The 23,961-nt window shown below is 42.4% G+C and overlaps 5 protein-coding genes across 6 annotated transcripts in view; 3 read left to right on the top strand and 2 right to left on the bottom strand.

The window, feature by feature from the left end:
- The window catches only part of LOC127607550 (uncharacterized), a 229,996-nt gene that overhangs the window by 155,287 nt on the left and 50,748 nt on the right, over nt 1-23,961 (bottom strand). The gene's annotated exons all lie outside the window — the stretch shown is intronic.
- and3 (actinodin3) lies at nt 553-5,362 on the top strand. 2 transcript variants are annotated; one of them, XM_052075170.1, is made up of 5 exons: nt 553-1,019; nt 2,271-2,333; nt 2,420-2,464; nt 2,538-2,698; nt 4,115-5,362. In XM_052075170.1, exons 2-5 carry the CDS (start codon nt 2,279-2,281, stop codon nt 4,904-4,906), a joined length of 1,053 nt encoding a protein of 350 aa, XP_051931130.1. In that variant the 5' UTR covers nt 553-1,019; nt 2,271-2,278; the 3' UTR covers nt 4,907-5,362. The 2 variants fall into 2 exon arrangements, with proteins under 2 accessions (XP_051931130.1, XP_051931124.1); XM_052075164.1 differs by lacking the exon at nt 553-1,019 and having other exon boundaries at nt 2,096-2,333.
- Nucleotides 6,392-11,021, bottom strand: cops6 (COP9 signalosome subunit 6). The gene is made up of 10 exons (XM_052075862.1): nt 10,908-11,021; nt 10,373-10,494; nt 10,173-10,304; nt 9,868-9,956; nt 9,724-9,786; nt 9,377-9,424; nt 9,169-9,283; nt 8,999-9,091; nt 6,894-6,994; nt 6,392-6,791 (listed from the first exon to the last, which is right to left on the bottom strand). Exons 1-10 carry the CDS (start codon nt 10,973-10,975, stop codon nt 6,651-6,653), a joined length of 972 nt encoding a protein of 323 aa, XP_051931822.1. The 5' UTR covers nt 10,976-11,021; the 3' UTR covers nt 6,392-6,650.
- LOC127607104 (F-box/LRR-repeat protein 12-like) lies at nt 11,105-15,172 on the top strand. Its single transcript, XM_052075199.1, has 3 exons — nt 11,105-11,363; nt 11,485-11,560; nt 12,830-15,172. The coding sequence occupies exons 1-3, from the start codon at nt 11,263-11,265 to the stop codon at nt 13,883-13,885; spliced, it is 1,233 nt and encodes a 410-aa protein (XP_051931159.1). The 5' UTR covers nt 11,105-11,262; the 3' UTR covers nt 13,886-15,172.
- aurkb (aurora kinase B) lies at nt 15,402-23,842 on the top strand. Its single transcript, XM_052075824.1, has 9 exons — nt 15,402-15,555; nt 16,208-16,246; nt 16,592-16,667; nt 16,763-16,808; nt 17,336-17,524; nt 18,914-19,052; nt 19,645-19,793; nt 19,915-20,089; nt 23,488-23,842. Exons 1-9 carry the CDS (start codon nt 15,550-15,552, stop codon nt 23,659-23,661), a joined length of 993 nt encoding a protein of 330 aa, XP_051931784.1. The 5' UTR covers nt 15,402-15,549; the 3' UTR covers nt 23,662-23,842.

Here is a 23,961-nt window from a genome sequence, read left to right as displayed (position 1 = left end):
GAATCGCACTGGAATACCCTCCCCATGGAAATTAGAGCAGCTACCTCAGTTGAAATGTTTAAAACCCGAATTATGACTCATTTGCATACTCGTGCATTTAATATAACTGCGTATTGAGCTGTTTGGCTGCCGCTTTCTCTTTCCTTCCCCCTCCTCCCAGATCTGGAGAGGAGTCTTGGTGATGATGACCCAATTGGATGTCACTGTACAGATTCTGCCACGATCGATGTGGACATGATTTGCACCCATTGAGCTGCACAAGGGGCGCCGCAGTGGGCGACTGGTTAACTCGTCTGCCTCATGGTGCTTGTCGGTTCTAATTGAGATCTGGCCTTCCTGTGTGGAGTTTACATATTCTCCCCTGCCTGTGTGAGTTTTCTTCGGGTACTCTAGTCCCCCCCCCCAAAAAAAAAACATGCTTGGCAGCTTAATGGAACACTCTAAATTTTCCCTCGGTGTGGCTGTTAACACGAATGGTTGTTCGTCTATGGGTGCCCATATTTTAAAGAAAATGTTTTCCATTTATAAAGGCAAAAATCTTAATCTTAAAAAGGGAGTTTGCCCCTTTTTGTAGCTCAGTAACACAAACAGGTGTTGCCACATGTCCAACATCTAATTAGCACCATTTTGGTACAGACTCTCATCGTCCATAAATTTTAAATAGCATGAGGTCAACATCTTTGTATTTTTTTTTCTTCTTCATCTTGGCAAGTGTATCGCGTTAGTCTGCACCATTTTCCCTACCAGTTGCACTTTTCACAGCATGGGTTTTGACTTTAATGGCCTCCTTTGCACCCCCGAGTTCTCTTTTACTGGCTGCTTTTTGTTTTTAATTGTTGCCACAGGCCTCGTGTTTCAAAATGTACAGTATTGACAAAAAGGGAGGCGCGCTAGATGATTTGGTCCTCCAAATGAGGGAGGGCTCCTATTGGATAGCCGCTGCAGATTCAGGATGACCCTGACTCACTATTTAACCTGCTGGGCACAGTCCAAGCGGTGAGGACAGCTTCCTGAACCAGGTGAGCGCTTTTAAAACATCTATTGAACATCATTCACTTTTTCACTTAAATTATTACATAATTTATTGAACAATATGTGTGTTAAAGTGTATGTATTGTATAGTTTCTAAAGCTAGTTGTACAAGCTACACAATAACAGAATACATACACTGTTCAGTTACCACATGAACAATAGAGGCTGTAGTCTACCTACTTAAGTGTTGGGGGAGGGGGGATTGTTTTTTTTTTTAACATTTATGTCTTTTTAAAGAGAATAGAATGCTGCTGTTCATTAAACTGCATACCTTTTGTGAAAAAGTGTCATAACTAGATATAAAATAAACCAACATTATATAGATATAAAAAAGCTAAAAGTTGATGTTTGCTAACCATTATATAATTATAAGTTTTAAGTAGATTTTTAAAATCTGATCCCTCGTGAAGGATGAAGCGAATCGGAAAATGGATGGATGGATGGATTCTATACTATTTGTAAAAAAGGCAGACGCAGTGTCTTTACCTACAGTATATGAATTACGGTACTATTCATTTTATTAAGTACAAAGTCAGTGTTTGAGAAAATGTTATTTTAACTCTATTATATCTTTTTAAAAAAAATGTTGATAATATGGAAACTTAAACTAAAATGTTTATCTTCTTTATATAATTTGAATGTATTTTTAAACCAAATATAAAGTTGCAAATTACTCACCTCCATTGAATGAAACAAATCGTTTTATATTATTAATCAACATTTATGTTCCTAAATTATATTCTTTTCTGTATTTTCTAAAGAAAATCTAAAGTTGCTGTTAACTTACTCAACATTATTTAAAATAAATCATTATTTTCTCTTATTAACCAACATACATGGAAAATAGATATAGAAATAGAAAGTTGTTAAAAAGCACCCATAAGAGTAAAAAAAAAAAAGCCAAGTCTAATGGTCACACTTCTTTTATTTTTTATTTTTTTAAAAGAAAATTTTGCAACAGGTGGATTTTTTTTTGCAACATGTTATATATTACAACAGTCAAATCTGTATTGCGGTCAAAAAAACTAAAATATCTCCCAAAACGATGTTCCAGGGAAAAAAGTTATTGAAACCAGCGTCAAAATTATGCTTCGGAACATATAAAGCCATCTCTGATTCAAATTGTCTGTTGACCAGTGCTATTAACGGACTATTTTTCGAATATGCAGACCGTATACTACAATTGATGATATTATATGTCGTTTGTTTTTCAAGTCCTTTCAATTTGTTGTTTTCAGGGGTCCAAATGATTTCCTTATTGTGTTTTTGGGGGGCATTTAGCTGTCTAACATGGCTTCCAGGTAAGTTAGGATCATTTCATGTGCATTAAAGTATCTCAAATCCAAATATGTGAATGTAAAAAGTATGATTTTTTTCTTCTTTGCAGGCTTTCTGGAGGCCAAATCCTTGCTTAGTGCTATCCAGCAGGAAGGTAACCTCAGCACTTGATCGCAATAAACCCATCTTCTTGCTCTTCATCATCCTCTTCCTCACACAATAAACAGGGATGGTTCCCGTCGGTGACGTCGCCATTGATCAGCAGAGGGCCAACGACTTCCTGAGCCACTCCAGGCCCAAGAGGAACGTGGACCCCAAATGGTACCGAGGCAACCCGGACTTCCAGGCCTACTACCGCTACTACAGTAGCATCGGACACACCGAGGGGGTACCAGACACACACGCACACGCACACGCACACAAAATTAGACACATTTATTGTCTTTAGCAAGTTGCGGGACTACTAATGCAGATCATTCGAGGTTGGAACACAGGGTAATAGCCAGCAATTTTCAGTGGGCAGGCCGTGGTGACAAAACACCACATGAGCCAGTGGCAGACGGTGGCCACACGCACATGCCTGCAACCCTCACTGTCATGAGACATCATCGTTTATCATACCATCCACAGTCAGTCTTTCATGAAATAAAATGCACACATGTTGCTCAACACTCATAATACCACCAACATCAAGTCTAAATGTAAAAATTTCCGTTGCTTGGCTTTTGTGTGCTACTTCTACTTCTATCTCATGCACATATTTGCTACATCACAGCGAATCTGAGTTATCAACTGTCACCGACGGCCCGAGACCATTTCACATGCTGCGATTGTATTATGAATATAAATGTGTGAGGTGGGCGGCCCGGTAGTCCAGTGGTTAGCACGTCGGCTTCACAGTGCAGAGGTACCGGGTTCGATTCCAGCTTCGGCCTCCCTGTGTGGAGTTTGCATGTTCTCCCCGGGCCGGCGTGGGTTTTCTCCGGGTGCTCCGGTTTCCTCCCACATTCCAAAAACATGCGTGCAGGCTGATTGAACACTCTAAGTTGTCCCTAGATGTGAGTGTGAGCGTGGATGGTTGTTCGTCTCTGTGTGCCCTGTGATTGGCTGGCAACCGATTCAGGGTGTCCCCCGCCTACTGCCCGGAGACAGCTGGGATAGGCTCCAGCACCCCCCGCGACCCTCAAGCGGCTTGGAAGATGAATGAATGTGTGAGGTTATTTCACGAAATCATGACTGTGGATGATGGTTTGAAAAACCATGACTTCTCAGCCATGTTGTTTGCTTGCTATGATGTGAAAGTAATGCTTTTGATTGATGTTGACTGTAAGAATCAGCATTTAAACAGATTCATTTAGAGTTTATTCATTCATTCATTCATTCATCTTCCTAACCGCTTGATCCTCACTAGGGTCGCGGGGGGTGCCGGAGCCTATCCCAGCTGTCTCCGGGCAGTAGGCGGGGGACAAATGAATGAATGAATGAATGATGTTGACTGTAAGAATCAGCATTTAAACAGATTCATTTAGAGTTTATATTCAGATCAATTTTTTATCTCTCCTATTAATCTTAAGTTAATCAAAATATAATGTAGCAGAGTATCAATGGGTCTCATAATGCTGCATTCGTATCAGAATGGCAGAAGAATCACAGTTTTCATTGTGGCTGAAAACTGAAATCCAGTAATAGGAAAACAGAAGTGAGAACTTACTTTAGATCTGCCACTGTCTTAACAATTAGCTTGATGAATTTAAATATGGGGTTCATAAAAGTGTTGAGTGACCTTGCATTGTGCGTCCCTCAGCTGTATGAGATCGACAAGTTGAGGATGTTGTACCAGCAAATGAGGCACCTGGAACACACGTACGGCCCCAACGCCTCATACTTTCAGAACAAGCTGGGGGTCCCTCAAATCATGTGCGACCCCACCACAGACAAGAAGTGCAAAGTTGTTGCTCCACCTCCACCGCCAATGAAAGGTGTCCCCAAGGCCACGGAGGCGCCCGCCACCGCACCCCCTCCCCTTCCCCGCGCCCCCGCCATCGCCCAGGCGGATGTGCTCTACCTGTGCAACATCAAGGACCCCCAATGCAAACCCCACATCGTCTACCTGCCCGCCGGCGCCGTGCCCGTCCTCTGCGACCCCCGCTACCACCCCCACTGCGCTCCCCAGAAGGCTCCGCCGGCCCCCGTGCCTCAGCAGCTGCCACCACCGCCCCCTGCCCCAAAGAATTTTGTGCCCCCGCCGATCCTCGTGAAAAAGTCTCCCGCGCCGGCCCCCATCCGCACATTCAAGGGCATGGAGTACGACTGCGACCCCTACTGGGACCCCGACTGCCTCATCGACGAACCGCCGAGACCCATCAAGGGCAAAGCTGTGGGACCCCCGCTCCCTCCGCCTGTAAAAGTGGCGAAGGCGGACCCTGTAGAGGAGCCTGCACCTCCTCCACCTCCCATCCAGAAGAAGGGCCTCCCCTTCCATTACTACTACCCCCATATGCCCTATGACCCCCGCGATGAACTGTATGACCCGGCCCGCTTCCAATACCCTCAACCCGAAGCACCTGCAGACGAGTCCGAAGATGAGACCAAGTAAAAACGTCCACCTTTCAAAACGATCGGACTGTGGTTGAAAACATTGCACGTTGATGATCTTTCCAGCATTTATTAAAGGCAGTGATTCTCAACCGCATTATTGCAGGTGTGCGGTGGAAAATGATCCAGTTTCACTTGATTGATCTGAAAATTGTAATTTACATTTACTACAAACAATGTATCTTTTTTTTCATCTATCTATGCTAGTGCCATATAGTGGCAAATGCTCTTCTACTGGATGGCAGAAGGTCCAATTAACCTGTGCGGTCGTTGATTTTCATACAACAGAATAACTTTGTGTTCAAGTGAACGGGCACAGATTTCACACAAAGTGCATTTGTGAGGCAATAATTCATCATCATTGAAGTAAACATTTGGTGACATCTTTTGTTTGGTGGTGTGCTGTGAGATCATTCCAATATAAGGTTGGTTCAAATAAAGGTTGGGAAATACTGTTTCTGAGGCCAAGCATTCACACACACACACACACAAACACACAGTTCCACAAAGGTTTATAATAGCATCTAAATGCCACAAGATGTACCCCGCCTACCGCCCGAAGACAGCTGGGATAGACTGCAGCATGGTTGTGACCCTCGGGAGGATAAGCAGATTAGAAAACGGATGGAGGAACTCATCATACTTTGTGACGATGTGTAAAAATTCAGTAAGATTCTGTTGTGTAGTCTTCAGAAAAAGCTCACATTTGTTGGCCCCACAGCACACTTTTAACCAGGAGGTTGAAAATAACATCAGCTGACTTGACTTGCACTGACACTTTAATCACCGGTATTACATCATGATGTGTAAAATCAGCAGTCATCTTTATCGAGCGAGGGAGACATGAATTATTTGATTTGTGAACTGCGTATTTTAATGTGCACTCGTTTTGACACTGCACAAAATCTAACGAAGCACGTTAGGCGCTATCATTAAGTAAAGTTCAAACGTTGCTCACACTCTCATCTTATTGGACACAAGCTCAAAACCAGCATTCTTCCCACGAACACAAACAAATCAGTTTTGATAAATCTTCACTATGGCCGGAAACAGAAAGGATCTGTTCATATCTATGTCAGTGTGAAAGTGTCAATTAGGGGAAGGGAGCCTTTTGACAACCACGGTTTTGTTTTGGATCAAAATCTTACACGAGCCTTAAGGCTGCCCATCCCTGAAGAGGTCAACATACTGTATGTTAATGTAATTTACTGCCGGTTGTATTTTGGCTTCTCCCCTTGAACACCACACGGGGTCATTAAGTCGAGTTCCGCAATACATTGTAAAGGTGGAAAACTGCTGACCTGTCCACCGGAACACCCCCGTATCCCTCACATACACCCCCTAACTCCCTATGGGGTCGTCAAACAGCGGGAAGGTGACTTCAAACAGCAAGGAACAATAAAATTGCCGGACTTTCCACTAGCTTGTTTAAAATAAAGAAAGAAAAAATGCGTATGGTTCTTTAAGGAGATCCAGAAGTCGCATGGAAAAACAAACAGTAAATCTTTTATTACATACAGAATGATCAAATTACAATAAAACGAGGGGGAAATAAAATATGTTCATGTCCAGTGGTAAACAAGAGCCTCTGTTTACTGGTGTCGCTAAGTGCTTTGGGTTACACTTGAAGCAGGGTTGAAAAGCTGTGGTGGCTTGAGCTGCGACTTGATGTTGACCTCCCAATAAAACAAAACAAAAAACTATCGAACAAAACAAACAAGAATATAAACTTCCATGTTGGCGCGTCAGAAGAAAAGTCCTCTCATCCTACGGCCGATGCCCTGTCGGTCATAGAGGACGTTAAACTTATTGATGAATTGGTTCATGCTGTTGCATGACTTCGTGATGGTGCCCAAGTAGGCCATTAGGCCCACGTCGTTGCATTGCTGCGGGCAGATGCAAAATGGGTTGGGGCAGTGTTAGGAAGGTACAAGCTCGAATTTGTGGTCACAAGCAAAATAACCCGAACAAAAGCGGGAGGGTCTTACGTCATAGAAGTCCGTTTTAAACTTGATCGTGCTGAGGACTGGCAATCTGTGGCACAGAGCATTTGCTTCTCGCAGGATTTCATGGTTGAAAGGAACCTCTCCTGATAGACGGGAAAACACAACATTCAAGCACTTTCAAGATTAATTTGGAAGCATTTTCACCCAAGAGCAAGGAAAGTATCCCCAAAACAGCACCGAAGTACTGAAGTAAAAAGAGTTTAAAAAAATGTATGTATACAAGGGGGCAAGGGGGGGAGCTAATTAGCCTGAAGAAAGTCATATTGGGAAAACGAATAAAAACAACAAAGTGATAAAAATAAAAAATAAAAGTAAAATCTAATTTCTGCCTGGCAGCAAGTGATAACTTTGACATGACCACAAGTGGTTTAGTCGAGTCTATTGGGGGGGGGGAAGAACATCATTTAAGTCAGGGGTGCCCAAACCTTTTGGATAGAAGATCTACTTTTCGATCAACTAACCTCCCGGGATCTACCCTTACCGGCACGCGCGCGCACGGGCGCACACACACACACACACACACACACACATGCCATGATGAGAAACAGCCTGAAACTGAGGCATGCGACGCACTTTTGCAGCCTGTTAACTATCGTAGCTCACGCGTACCGTTTTAAAGTGCTTCCCTGGGCCCTCCTAGATTCCTGCAATTGCAGACTGCTGAGAGCTAACAACTTCCGGTGACGTAATCACGCTCCATCGTAAATTCAAGATTTACCTGCTTTATTTTATTTTTGAAAATGAGACTGATAATAGGATTAGGGTGCAGTGTACATTAACACAAAAATATATATTACTAACATGTACAAAGACACACAAACGGTTGTTTGTGTTTTTTCTCCTCGGATCTACTTGCGACCTGTCTTAGATCTACCGGTAGATCAGGATCGACTTAATGGGCACCCCTGATTTAAGTAACCAATGAAGCCCCACTGTTCACAGGGGAAAGGGACCAGGCCCTGCAGCGAGGAGTGAAAATCTGTGAAAAAAGAGCGCCCCCGCCGCCCACAAATTTTACATTAGGATTTGAAATTGTTTATACTGTAGATGTCACAAGGGGACCATAAAGCACCATGCCTCGAGCTCAGGAATGAGCAACTCCGGTCCTTGAGGGCCTAATAAATGTACAGTAATCCCTCGTTTATCACGTTTAATGGAGACCAAAACCACCCGCGATAAATGAAAATCAGTGAAGGAGTGATCAATTAACATATATACATATATATATATATATATATAAAAATTGCCCCACGTGGGCCTTTGTGCTTGATCAGAGGGCGCACGCGCGCGCACGCACACACACACACACACACACACACACACACACACACACACACACACACACACACACACACACACACACACGCCAGCGATCCCACAGGCGTAATTGTTCAGACAATTAAGGATGGAGAGACCTGCTTTTGTTCTTATAAGTCTCTCTCTCTCTGTCTCTCTGCAACACACATACACTCACCTGCGCACTCATGCGTGCAAGCACACACACGTGCCCCACGTGGACCTTCCGCGTGGACCTTCCGCTTGAGCAGAGTGCGCACACGCTAGCACGTATAGTAAACAACACTTAGACACTGACTTTTGCGGACTTAAAAAAAAAGTAATAATAATTTTAAAAAAAATTATGATTGTTTGAAAAAATCCGCGATGCACCAAAGCCATGATAAACGAACCGCGAAATAGCGAGGGATCACTGTACATTGTGTGCAAAAACAACCACATAGCTACCATAAGCTTCATGCTAACCTTCATAAAAACGGAATGACCACAAACGGTGTTGCAACATAATATTAATGCCAAACTGATGAGCTCAGAGAGGACTTGAGGGAACTCAATGAATCATTGCAAATCCCAATTGAGTTCTCGGTTGGAGGCTGTTGCTTCCAGGCAGAACTCCAAGCGGGATTCATAATAACGCCTCAGCTACAGGGTCAATGTGTGACATCAAAAAAAGTTGTCATAGAGATTGAGGAGGTATCTGCTTAATGAGGTGCCAACAAAGGAAGTGTCCAATTTAAAAGCAGAGCGAAAACAAGCCAAGGATTCTTGTTTAACTAACAAGCCCTTCTCACCAGTTTCCACTGCTTTGACATACTCCAGGATGATCTTGACGCGACTGTGCAGCATCTTGATGGCACTGTGTTGGGCGATGAGATGCTCGGCCACTGTGGCGGCAAGTATCGGGAATGGATTTCAGAAGTGGATTTCACATACGTTTCCATCGGCTTGCTCCAACTTTTACCTGTGGAGTTCTCGCCCGTGCCGGTGGCCGTCATGCGGGCGACGTGGTCCACGCCGATCCTCTCAGCCTCCTCTGTGGCCAGAGTGTAATTCAGCTCGGCGAACAACATGGTGGCCTGGATTAATGCGAGAGGAGGGAGAAAAAAAAGGAGTGAAAACAATACAAGCTGACAGGTCCAATTTATAAGCTTATTTGAGAGGATGGGTACCTCGCCACTGATGATATCAATGACTGATTCAAAAACGCTGACAGGTAGCTGAGGAAGAAAACAAATACAAAATGGATAGATGAGTCAACATATTTTAGCTGCATCGTCATCGGCCTCAAAATCATCCTTGGTCAAAATCTATTCAACACGCACATTGGCTAACAATTAGCTAATAATTTGAGGCAACAATAGCCAACTACACTCTCATTCGCTGATGCACACGTCGCTCACCAGCCCATTTTATAAGCACGCTATCTATTTCTGTTATTTCCTTTGGTAATAAATAAACACAGTACGGAAAATAAAATTGCAAACCAGTCAAATTGGCGGACAAGAAAGCAACTCACATCGGTGTGTTTGGTCATCGGGTTAAGTTTGAGGAAGAGCGGACTCTCGATGATCTCACACACCTGACAGAGAAAGAAAAGAAAGTCGAGGTCACAACATGTCAAGCGTGATGGAGCATCATTGCCTCATTCAAATGTGCCCACCTGCTTGTGAATATGAATGTCGGACGTGTCGGGAGGGCCGCCAGTGGTGTACCAACCCAAGAACTCCATGTCTTTGAACACCTGCTTGACTGTGACATGAAAACCACACGACACGTCACTCACGATGGGAGCTCATTTAGAAAACAAACAAACAAACAAAAACATACCATACAACCTAACAAGTCTGCACACAATTCCAAATCTCTTAAAAAGCATGAAAGTGTTTCACCTGTGCTTTTATTGTTATTGCAAAGTCAGCATAACGCAGACAATCTGACGCAATCACAAAACCCAACACAACTCACATTGCTCCTCCTTGGTGTAGTAGTACTCCTTGTCAATGTGCACTTTGTCGTCCGTTGTGTGCGAGAGAAGCTCAAAGGAGTTCATCACCTCGATGTTTCGGCCCTCCTGCTTCCCGATGAGAGCGCCGATTACTGAGGAAAGAAAAATAGTGAGCGAGAAAACAACAAGAGACATGCTTGATACATAATCAGCAGCCTACCTTGCATGGGTCGTCCCTCCTGTGAACGGATACGTATCCAATGGTCTGATATGTTGAGGATAACCAGAGGGTGCAAGGCCACCGAGACGCTGCCAGTCATCCCGGAGGCCATAACACTGGGACTGGCTACAGATGCAGAGAGACAAGCGAAACATCCACAAGTTCATTTCTCAACAGGTACACATTTTGGTCACAAGATGAGATTTTGGATTTTCCATCGCATCCACAGAAGAATAACATGCTTGCATAGGATTTGGGGAACTGTTACTAACTTTAAATTACTACCTATAGATGCGCAATGACACTGATTGAACATAATAAACATCCAGGGAAAGGGAACCTCGCCTCAAACTAGTTCATGTGTTGACAGCTTTACAGCACAGCCGCTTGTGTCAGCAAACTCGCAACGAGAGCGCTAACCTCGCGTTTCGTAACCAGAGAGAGACATCTATAAGTTTAAGATGTGAATGCAACAAATTGCGAGCGTAATCATAGCACTATAGAGGGAAAAGTAATTGAATAAGTGCCAAAAGACTCGCCTGCCCCGTCCACTTCCATTCCTCCTCCGTTGCTGGTCGCCATCTTGTCCGGTGAACGGCGCATGCGTGATGTGGGATGTAAGGATTGTAGCTAGCGTAACTGGCAGGGTTGAAAAAAAATGTAGATATATAGCATTTATTTGTTCAAAAAATATAAATCTGTTTTATTTTTATATAATATGTATATAATAGTATAATTGTGGTTTTAAAAACATTAACATCGACTAATTTACACCAGGCAGTGTCAAGTTGATGTTTCTGGCGGAGTATTCATCAGGGAGCACCTGATGTGCTCAACATATTTAGTCCGCGCTCAAAAAAGAAAAAGGTGTCAACAGTTTTGTTTCTATAATGGATGAATTTCCAGCGTGTAACCTCGACTACCTTCCAGAAAACATTTTAGTTGACGTGCTGTCATATTTGAGCGTGCGCGAGCTTGTTAGAGCTGGGAGGTGAGAGCGAATGGACTGATCTCCAAAAATAAAGCCTGCCCTTTGTCTTTTTGTGTGTAATATTTATCCGTGATTCTTGCCACATGATTTAAAGCTGTGTGGTGTTGAAATGTCCTTTCAGGGTGTGTAAGAGATGGAGACGCCTTGTAAAGGATCAAAAACTGTGGAGACTTGTCGACTTGACAGCGTGGAAAGGGGTAAGAAAAGCCCCTGGAGCAATACATCTTCACCTCTAGTCCTTTTGTGATCTATAAATGAAATCTAAAAATAAACCGGCCCTTTTCTGCATTAAGCTTTGTGTACGTACTGACGAACTATTCTAAAATGAAAAGCAGAGTGGATTTTCGACTTTATTTATCTCGTCTTGTCGTGCAATTATTTAATGGTTGTGTCTGAGCGAATATTGAAAGAATATAATGTGTTGTAAAGTGTGTGGAATGTGTTGGAAAGGTAACATCTCCCGGAGTTTGGTGGATGCAACAGCAAAGGCTCCCATGAATTCCTCAACTCACCTCAACTGTATTCATAGAGCACTTTCAAACCACCACCGCAGCATACAAAGTTCTGTGCATTGAGCAAAAATTGTTCATACAGCAACAGGCGGTTAAAACAATAAATAATAACACACAACAACAAAAAAGAAAGAAAACAAAACCAATTCCAAAGCCAAAGACTAAAAATGTGTTTTACGACGGGTTTTGAAGATTGGTAGAGAAGGGGCTTGCCTCAAGTTTGGTAGGAGGTTATTTTCATCTAACATTTTTTGGGGGGGTATATCAGAGAAAAGCCATACATGATCTTGAATGTGACGGGCTAATTATGAACAAAGGTTATTAGAGATAATGAAATCTATTGAAAAAATCTATAAAACAAACAAACATTTTCATTCACTAAATAAGATAAAAATGAAACTTAAAATAACTAACTGAAAGTACATTTTACACCACACTAAATTTAAATTTTATGTACAGTGTTTATTTTGGTATGGATGTAGAGAAGAAAACGTTAAACAGTCGTTTGGGACTTGTAATTTACTTTCTTTACTTTAATTTATTTATTTGGTGACCTATTTATAATGCCCTCCACAAACATTCCATATAAAAAACAAAAACAAATACTAAAATTAATAAATAAAATGAAGCATTTTTTTAAAAAGTCACAAATAAATACATTAACACACCTGATGTAAAACCGACTTTAAAAAAAACAGAAGTCAAAACAAAATAAAACTAACTCGAAAGAAAAATCCCAAACTATTCAAACCCCGTTCTGCCATTTTTAAAAATTTTTCTATTTGCTCCATACATGTTGTGTAGGTCAATGGCGGAAAAAGTTTTGAAATATTTTGTCTTTGTCTCATTGATTTGAATCACAAAAAAACTGACTTTTGAACAAGGATGTAGACTTTAAATCTGGCCTCTCTCTCTCTCTCTCTGTCTCTCTCTCTCTCTCTCTCTCTCAAAAAGATGACGTCCCGTATTTTGTGGGTCCTTCTGCGTCAGTATCTCGGTTGTGGACTACGGTACTTACGACTGCGTGGTTTGCTCCTCTCCGTCCGAGGTGGCACTTTCCTCTCTGAGGCTTGGCTCAAAGCTCTGTCCACAAAGTGCCCTCGCCTGAGCAAGCTCTATCTTCTGCATGCGGACTTGAGAAGCCTGCCCAATTGCCAGCTCTTGCCGCCATCTTTGAAGGTGCTAGAGCTGCAAGGCTGTGAGCTGCCTCATGGTTTCTTCACGCAGGACATTCCTGCTTCACCTCAAGAGAACACGCAGGCGACTTCCAGCATTAAGCAGAAACAAGGAGCAAGACACAGTCCGCCATCGGGGATTTCGATTGAATGTTTAATCCTCAACAGCGTTCCCTCTTTTAAGGACCAACACCTGCAAAGTCTGACATCATGGGAGAGGCTCAGTCGACTGGAGTTATGCGACACGTTTCACGTGACTGCAAATGGACTCCGAGGCTGTGCCGCCAAGGAAGGTGTTTGCGGCCTGGAAGGTCTCTTCCGGCTTAAGTTTCTGGAAATGAGCATCACCACGCGGCAGGGCTACCAGAGGCCAATGGCCTCCTTAGGCTTAGAAACAGGATGGCTTGGACTTGAGGAGCTGAGCCTTGGCGGTAAGGAGGTGGCGCCAGGGTTCCCCTATGCCAGCCGCCTGAAGGACCTGAAGCGCCTCTACCTGAAGGCCTGCACTCTCGACGAGTTGCAGGTTGTGCACAACTGCAAAATGCTGCGTGGTCTCCCCGGCTTCCTCAGATTGGAGTTTTTGGATGTGGTCTTCCAGCCGCGTCGTTGCTCACCTGAGGCAGCGGCTGGTGGCGAGGGGGAGCAGGAGCAGGAGGGCGAGGAGGAGGCCGCCGACGCTGATCACGGCGACAACGGCAACAATGACAACAAACCGGATAAACTGATCCAAAATTTGCATCGCTTGCTGGCAGTAATGCTGCCGTGCTGCACACTGGCCTTTAACAATTGCTCTGTTCAACACAATTCAAATCTCGCTTCAAATTTATTTATATAGCGCTTTCACAACAGCCGCAGATCTAACAAAAGCGCTGTACACAAAACAATAATGACAATGCACTCATAGATAACCAAACAAAATTCTCTCCGATCAAAATACACCATATCTCCGTTCGGGATCATAAATGTCGCAATCATACCGCAACGTCATTTAAATTTGCTTCAAACTGAGTTAAAATTTTAATTAAACCAGCAAATTTAGTTTTCTGACAGCCGATGATTTAGCCATAGGCCAGTAAAACACACACACACATACACACATAGAAAATTGGCTTAATTCTCCTGTCCTGTATAGTAGTCTGTTGCTTCAATTTACCTTTTAGCGCTGACTCTCATCCTACTCCGTATCCCTTCCGTCATGCATTTGGTTCCATTTTGGGGATGAAACTCCTTGTGGTCCCGCTCCCCACAGCCATACCATCACAGACACAAAACGACCTCTCCTCCAATGAATGTCCTGGCCCAAAAACACTCCACAACGGCTTGACATGACGCACAATGAAATTAAAGAGAAAAATTAGCGGAGCTCTTGTAATGGCCTGTGAATTTAAAGGGGTCATATTTCCCCATTGCGTCTTATTTGATCTCACCCAGATCAGAGTTGCTCAGAGGCAGGTGGATTAAGTCCATCCATCCAATATGACAAATGAATCATAGCACTTCTTAATTTACCTTAATTTCTGAAGAATAGAATGAAAAATATTTAGTTTTTGTCGTACTGTGTTTATTGAATGGCCATTGTGCTGCTCTTTCTGATGTGCTCGTCCTGGCCGCTGGAGGCTGTATACGACAGAAAGACACACATACCGCTACTTGACAAACGCCCTACTGAATGTTAAGAATGTCTTCTAAGTGAGTGAGTGAGTGGTGATATGTGTGTGGTCTTTTTCGACTTGGGCTGTCAGATCTTTGTATATACAGTATGAGTCTTTTAAACAACACATGCAGATGTTCTTTAATTTAATCTGACATCCACTCTCTTGTTTATTTCTAACATTCAATGATGATTTAACTCCTAACATACAGTGAAGATGAATTCAACTTTGAGTGCACAAGTTCTGTTCTGTTAAAGATCTTTGACAACTACATACATCCACTATATTTCAGAAGTCCACAAAACCATCATGAAGGCGAGACGTCATATGTGGTTTGCCAAATGAAATTCATATAAATGTTTGAACCCTGAAGGCAAAACACAAATACAGTACTGTATTTTAAAAGATAACATGAAATGCCATGTTTTTGTTCCCTGCCTTAAATAAAAGTGTCACTTGATGTGAACCTTTTCAGGCATGAGCATCAATTTTTTTTGTGTGTGTGTGTGTGTACACACTTTTTTTGGGGTGGGGGGACTAACAGACATTTTGTTCACATGTCAAATCAGTGGCACAATTAAATTACTAAGTACTTAGGTGAATCCTTTTTTTGTAAAAGAAACGTTACAATGCCAACATTCACTGAAGGCGGGTCAATGTTGATTTAAGGCAATCACACACTCTCCTTCGGTTTTGCTTCCTTCCCCTGCTGGCCAATGGGAGCTCTTGATGTGCAAGACGCTGACCAACCAGCCTCGTCCTTCTTGACATTTTGAAAAAGTTGGCGGCCGTATTCGTTGGGAGGAAGAGTTGAGCCACACTTTAAAGTTGTCGATTTAGCACAAGGATGCAGGTAAGTTTTTCTTCTTCTTCTTTTGTAGTTGTGAAATAATACGCGTACTTTTCATACTAATAATAATAGCACGTGGTTACTAACCCACCTTTTCCCTTAGTTCATACATTTCCACCTAGCCGACGGTGGGTGAGCGACTGTTTTGAACGAGTGAGCCTAAATGAACCATTTATATCTTGTGAAAATTCATATCTTTCAAAGGAACAAAACTTCTTAATATACACTCTCAGCACGTCTTAATCATTGGCGGTGACTAAAGATTGCTTTCATCGTTGCTTATACACTAAAACGTGTTGTGGGTGATCAGAACGTTGTATGCGGCCTAGTTGTTGTTTACTATTGTCCCGAATGTATGTCTTTTTCTCAACGGAAAATTACAATGGTATGTGCAACCCTGCTTGCCAGTGTGTATAATAACCAACACACTGGCATTGTTGGTTAATATACGTGTCTTGAATCACATCCACATAGATATGCATTCTGTCAGTGTACTGTGTATCAGTCTCACAGAAAGTGTATGTTACTAGATAGGTGGCACAAAATGTTAAAATTGAACTTTGTTAAAAATATCGATTTAGATTTTACTATGTTTCCTAGTTGCATAAAAACCTAAAGTATAATTGATTAATTGCTAAAATATATTTCTTTATAGAATAAAGAAAATCACGTGCCAAGGGCTTTGCAGCAGCAGGTAAGATGATGAACCACAGCGTTGAACTAGTAACATATAATCCTGAAGTTGTTCATGAATGTAGCAGTTGTTTTTTTTTAATAACAACGTACAGATGTAAATATTCAGCCATTTCTTTTCCAGTTGTGGATTACTGTCATCTTTTTCACACACACACATTTTTTCACGTCGAGGTAGTATTCTATATCTACACAGAAGTAGGGTGTAACAAAAATACACAGACACATACACACATTTTGTTTTCTTTGTGTTGCAAAAGAAAGGCTTTACAGAAAAGTCATTCTACTCAAGAATGTATTCACAATAAAGGCAACATTTATTTCTGCTCTGAACCTGTCGGACTAGTCCTCGAGTATGTTGGCAGGCCCACAGCGTGTTCTGGTGAAACCCTGGCTAACTGCAGACAAAAATGTAGTCACAGGTAATGTGTGGGTCTTTAAAAAATAAGTAACTAAATATAGCCACTGGGGAATATTTCTTAACTTACTTTGCTGATAAAGTATACATCAATTTTAGGACCTGTCAGAGAGTGTGTTGGTTCGTCCTCCAGTTCAGTTGCAAAGTAAGTAATCTCTTGCCTTTTTCAGTGTGTGATGTTAAACATACAGCAATGTTTTTTTCCTGCTGGAATCCACTTCAATTAGTGTATTTAAAATTGTGACAGTGTGATGACTGTAGGGTTGGGCATTTTTTGAATTCCAGTCCCGATTCCAGTTCCTCATATCAATTCCAGTTCGAAACGATTCTCAATGTTGATTCTTTTACAGGGCAGGGTAAAAAAAAGCATGGTTTTGATTTAATCGGAGTACTTTAGTAGTCATCGGAAACATGTATTTTGCATTATTAAACAACCAGATGTGCATGTAAGATGTAGATATTGTTGTCCACTTGGAGTTGATTAATTCTGACATACTTTGGACATTCATTTTTGTATGCGTTGTTTGCTCTTGCTCTTTGCTCACCATCGCTTCACCATTGGGGAAAGTTATTGATATTGTGTGTATGTATGTGTGTGTATATATATAATACACACACACACCCATTAATCCACTCTTTTGATTTCCTCCTGCCCTCTTTTTTTAAAATCAGGCAAGTCACCATTGACGACTTTGACATCGGTCGACCCCTGGGGAAGGGCAAGTTTGGCAACGTGTACCTTGCCAGGGTGAAGAAGCTGCAAGCCATTGTAGCCCTGAAGGTGTTGTTCAAGTCGCAGATGGAGAAGGAGGGTGTGGAGCATCAACTCAGGAGGGAGATCGAGATCCAGGCCCACCTCAAGTAAGTGTCTTTCGCTGTATTTCATTTTGTCTCACTGACTCTCTTGGCAGCCATCGTAATAATACCATGGAAACCATCCAGAGTTACACAATCCGTTCTGGGATGTTGAATGAATACTGTTCAGCGGTAAAAGGGTTTTAAAAAACAAAAATATTAAGTTAATAAAAACAAACACCCGTAACTTTTATACCTATTGCAGTCATTGACCTTGTATCATTTTTTTACAATCTTCATGATTTAAGATGAGTTTGAAAACGTATTTGACTCTTTTGTAATGACAGTTTGTGATATATTTACAGTTAAAACTATTAAAATAGGCTATTACACGATGTCCTTTTAGGAGTGGAGCCAATTGCATTTTTACATAAATGTATTATTATTATTATTGTTATAATTATTTTACAACTGTGATTGTATTAGTTGTAGCAGTCGTATAGTGTGGCTATCGTTGCCCGGACTTCATCTATGACTTGTGAAACAGGAAAAGTTCCCATGAATGTGTTAGCAGTGCTGTTTTTGCTGATGAACTAAATGGATACGTCACCACATTGGCTTAAATGATTTTGGGAAATAATGAATAGCCCCCTTAAATATTGCGACTGTAATTTAACATGCAATCATTTTTTAAAAGCGAGATAACACTTTGTCTCCGGTATGGAGTGTACAACCAACCTGAATATCTACATTTTGTAAATCACAAACTCAACAAAGGGACTGTATTTCCAGCTTGAAAAGCAAGTGTTTCTACTCCTTTCATTGGGATGTAAAATGTCAGAATGCTCAAAACGTGACTTGCCACATATGTGATGCCCCCCACCACCAGACGATCGGGGGCATGTGACCCCATCCCATAATGCTTCACGTTTGAAGATGTAAATCATTTCCCTTTATAACTTTTGCACTGAATAATTTATTGTGTTCCCGTTGGTTGATAAATGGGTGTGTTCTACCTCTTTTTTTATTTACCTATTTGTTTTCTTTCATGTGCAAACTATGCATGTACTGTACTGTACTTAAATCCTGGCTAAAATTGGTGTGGGCGGGGGTATCAATGACTTGTGCCTCATGTTACTCACCTATGCAGCTTAGTGGCACTTATTTTCTTTCCTGAAGATAAGCATCTTACAGTTGTTGTATATTTTGCCAGCTTTATTAGTCACAAAGAGATGCATTAAGTCTTGTAATAGTAACTCTAGTCAGATTATTAGCTAAAGTAATGCGTTAGATCACTTGTGACTTGAAATTGCACCCATCACTGAGTAATGCGTTACAGTACTTTGTAACACGTCCTTACCGTCCGTCATCACTGTGCTCGGGTCACTCGTAAGTTGAAATACCACTTTATTGCTAAATGTACAGTATATTTAAAGTTTTCCCCCTTCTTCTCAGGCATCCCAACATCCTTCGCTTCTACAACTATTTTCATGATAGCAAGAGGGTGTTTTTGGTGCTCGAATACGCGCCACGTGGCGAGCTGTACAAGGAGCTCCAGAAATACGGACGCTTTGATAACCAGCGCACTGCCACGGTAAGACATTGTTCTATGAAGCGAGGAGCCATCCTTTTGTCAATGAAGGCGGTGTCGTTTTGTAAAATCGTCTCATGTTTGCAGGGTTATGGCTAGTTAGTTTTTGTGTGCACATTTGGGTGTGTTCGTTATTATTTTTTCCAAAATACTTTGTTTTAGTTTTTATTCTTTTTTTATACATGGCGTGCTAGCGAGAAATAAAACCCTGCAGATTCGCATAGTTGCCTTTTTTTTGGGTCTTTTTTCAAAATTTATTTTACATGATTATCACTGTTTTGGGGGAAATTCTGGGAGGTTGAAATCCCTCCAATGCGTTTAAAGGGCATCAATTACTGTAGATGCAGATTTTAGCTTTCTGCAAGCCGGCCTGGTCCACTGCAGTCATAGTTTTACTATATTAACCTATAGTGTAGTCTCAGTTAATGATATAATTTTTAAAAGCACTTGTTTTTAATAAACAAAATAAATGTTTCCATTTTTGTTTATTTTGTTAGTTTTTGTCAATAGTATGTTTTTAACAATGATAATAACCGTGGTTACTTGTTCATAAGTTGTCAAGAATTTCTGAAGATGTTGCTGCTTTCATTTCCAGTACATGGAAGAAATCTCTGATGCACTGTTGTACTGTCACGCGAAGAAAGTTATCCATCGTGACATCAAGCCAGAGAATCTACTACTTGGCTACCGTGGAGAGCTGAAAATTGCTGATTTTGGTTGGTCGGTTCATGCGCCTTCTCTCAGGTATGCAGCACCTATGAAGTTCTCTATTTGTAAAAAGTTTTCCAACTTTGAAGCCGCATTTTTTTTTTTATTTCAAAAGCCACTACTGCAAAGTACATGTAACGTATCGCCATTTGTGCAGGCGTCGTACAATGTGTGGGACACTGGATTACCTCCCTCCCGAGATGATCGAGGGCCGCACCCACAGCGAGAAGGTGGACCTGTGGTGCATTGGAGTGCTCTGTTATGAGTGCCTTGTGGGGAACCCTCCCTTCGAAACTACCTCTCACTCTGATACCTACAAAAGAATTGTGAAGGTGTGTCAGTCACAGTCAATTTTTCAAACATTTGTCTCTCTCAGGCTACCGTATTTTCACGACTATTCGACGCATCGTACTAATGGCCGCAGTCTCATTAATGCGTGACATTTCTGTATTTTACACATACACAGGACGCATCGTACGAATAGGCGCAGTTTTACAGTGGTAAAACATACGCCAGCTTAAACATATGGCATGCATGCGCGCACTCTAACACGTTAGCTTGAAGCATACGGTAGCATGCCAAGACATACAGATAAGATAAAAACACGTTTTTAAAAAGGCAACGAAAGCAGAACTGAGTTCGGGTGTATTTTATTTAGCCATCGTACAATGTTCTCACGTTTTTTGATCAATCATCACCCAGAAATCCATCAAAGTCCTCATCCTCTGTATCAGAAGCAGAGGACTGCACATCTCAGTTGTCATTGAATGCATCACATGCTAGTGTGAGTTGCTACGCATTGCCGAGCGGAAAGAAGGAGTAGCAACAGCAAAGTCAACATTTCTCTCGTGTGAAGCTTTCCCACATTTGAAAGTAAAGAACAGAGCGAAACATGGTGGCAGCGCGTGTGTGTGTAGAAAGAATTGAACAATTGTGCAAGTACCGTAATCCATCAAAAACGCCGCGTTCCCTCTCGTTGTTGCGTATTGTGGCGTAACTCGCCAAGCGCTGCCTCTCACTCTTTGTACAGTTGTGTTTGCCACCGATCATCCATTGTTCCCATGCCGTTTGCAACTTTACTTTGAACGCCCGGTTGATGTCAATGTCCAGCGGTTGGAGTTCTTTAGTCAAGCCTCCGGGAATAACGGCAAGCTCAGAGTTCATTTGCTTGACTTGATTTTTCACCGCTGCTGTGAGATGGTCACGCATGCCAAAAGCATAACCGGTGGCTTTAAGTTTGAACTGAGCTTCGTAGGCATGTCTCTTTGTCGAATTTATTTTCAGGGGTTCTTAGAAACCAAAACCGGAGTTGTTTTGCAACAATGCACATTGCCACACGCGATACAAGTGTTGGTACTGGCTTGAGGCGTCCCTTTAGCGTCCACTTACACGCCCACCCTTCACCATTGGCGGACTAGCTTGTCTGTCCTCTCTCTCCCTCTCTCTCTCTCCCTCTCCATATATGTATATATACACGCCCACCCTTCCCTGATTGGCCGACTTCTTTCACAGTCACTTCCGCCTTTTCTCTATATAAACAGCGTGTCGGCTGTCAGTCAGATTTTGGAACTCAGCGCATATAAAGGACGCTCCGCACCATAAGGCGTCCTGTCCATTTTGGAGAAAATTTAAGACTTTTAATGGCGCCTTATAGTCGTGAAAATACGGTAAATTGCTGTATCACAACCATCCATAACAAAAGATCCGTCATTTATGTCTTAACTCGGTGAAATCGGATTTTTGTTTCCTCGGCTGTGTATGCTTTCTCATTGAAATAGGACCAGTGTCTGGTGTACAGCTGAACAGTTTTGAAAAATAATGGAATTGTAATTTGTTTTCCTCAATATTGCGATTTGTTATTTAATATGCAATTATTTTTTCAATGTGTTTCAGGGTTTATTTATTTATTTATTTGGAATAAACCTCCATCCATTCTCTACCGCTTATCCGGGTCGCGTCGTAGGGGCAACAGCTTTAGCAAGGAAGCCCAGACTTCCCTCGCCTAGCCACTTCTTCCAGCTCTTCTAAGGGCTTCGAAGGCATTTTCAGGCCAGCTGGTATACATCGTCTTTCCAGCATGTCCTGGGTCATCCCTGGGGCCTCCTTTTGGTGGGACATACCTGGAACTCTTCACCAAGAGTCATCTTTTTTTTCTTCCCTCCCCCCCCTTCCATTTATGTTGAGAGAGATGAAATTTCATCTGTGATGTATGTTACAAATACAGCACATTTGACAATAAAGTTGTATCCAATCCGGGAGACATCCTAACCAGATGCCCGAACCACCTCATCTAGCTCCTATCAATGTGGAAGTGGCATGACTTTGAGTCCCTCCCGGATGACCGATCTTCTCATCCTATCTCTAAGATAGAGCCCGGACACCATGCAGAGGAAACTCACTTTGGATGCTTGTATCCAGAATTTCATTCTTTCTGTCACGACCCACAGCTCATGACCATAGGTGAGGGTAGGAACGTGAATCGAGAGCTTCTCCTTTTGACAAAGCTCCTTCTGCACCACGACAGACCGATACAAAGTCTGCATCACAGCATACACTGCACCGATCTCCCACTCCATTCTGCCTTCCCTCGTGAACAAGACCCCAACATAAATAAACTCCTCCACTTGGGGGAAGATCTCATCCCCAACCCGGAGAGGGCAACCCATCATTTTTCGACTGAAGACCATCGTTTTAGATTGCAGATTTTCATCCCAACCGCTTAACACTCGGCTGCAAGCCGCTCCAGTGAGAGCTGGAGATCCCGGCTTGAAGAAGCCCAACAGCACCACATCACCTGCAAAAAGCAGAAATGCAATACTGAGGCCAACAAAGCGGACGCCCCAGTCTCGGCTGCGCCAAGAAATTTTGTCCATCAAGGTTATGAACAGAATTGGTTGCAAAGCCTTGGTGGCGTCCAATCCTCACTGGAAATGAGTCTGACTTAATACAGCAATGCGAACCAAACTGACATCCAAGGTAGAGGGACCAAACAACCTGTATTTGGGGTTCGGTATCCCAGATGTAGACCGGTTGGGCGAACTCCCATGCACCCTCGAGAACCCTGCCAAAGGTGTAGAGCTGGTCCACTGTTACGCAGCAGAGACAAAAACAAACACAAACACAAACACAAACAATAACTTCACAAAATTAAAATTTATCTGTTACAATAAACAATATCAGATATATTACATTCTACCAAACAACTATGATGTAAACATAAATCAAAGAGTCCTAAATTAGATTACAGTCATAGGAAAATAAGCATAACTTGAGGCACATCCTGTTAGATGTTATAGTTATGATGTCGTCCCGACACCGAAATCCTTCACTGATGTGGCACTTGAATATATGTATTTCTCTTCTATATTATAAAGCCGTGGGAAGTTTCTTTTCGCACCCAACCTATATATAGAATTTCTGAGGACGATTTTGTGGCTGGGGGGGGGGGGGGGGGGGGGGGGGGGATATACGTGTATATATATATTACCGTGGCCCAGCTTGGTCCCTGTGTCCCACGAATAGCGAGGGTCAACTGTAAATATAGTCAACTGATTCCGCTGGTGTCTTTGTTGGTTAAAAGTGTGAGTTTTTCTTTCGCGTTACTCGGTTTGTTTTCACCACTTTTTAAACATACTGTCTTCGTTTGTCAAGTGCATAAAATGAAAGTATAATGATATACAGGACTGATGGCTTTTAAGCCCTTTCTGAATATGCTCCCATTGTTTTGCAGGTGGATCTAAAGTTCCCAAGCGTCGTCTCCGAGGGGGCACGGGACCTGATCAGTAAGCTGCTTCGCCACTGCCCCACCGATCGTCTACCGCTACAGCACGTCATCGAGCACCCGTGGGTCCGCAACAATTCGCGCCGGATCTTACCCCCCATCTGTCCTGCCAAAACCTCGTGAGCCAAATCCAAAGCTACCCATGTTATTTTTGTGATGGGAAGATATGGTTAATCGTCCTGCATTCTTTTAGTAAATGTCCTGCTGTGGGCTCAACAATGTATTTTTCATGTTGTATCTTGTACAGTGTGGTGTTTTTATTTTTGGTGCATCTCAATAAATGAGAATATTGTCAAAAATGTCATTTCATTTGTTTAATTCAAAAACGGAATTGTACTGATCCATTAAACGGTGGAGGGCCCCAATGTGAAGTTCCCCCCCGTCCCCACGGGGCCCAAAAATCCCTGCCGGTACCGTTGGTTG

The sequence above is a fragment of the Hippocampus zosterae genome, chromosome 1 (assembly GCF_025434085.1).
Source record: "Hippocampus zosterae strain Florida chromosome 1, ASM2543408v3, whole genome shotgun sequence".
Taxonomy (NCBI): Eukaryota; Metazoa; Chordata; class Actinopteri; order Syngnathiformes; family Syngnathidae; genus Hippocampus; species Hippocampus zosterae.
This window is presented reverse-complemented; position numbering and strand designations above follow the sequence as displayed.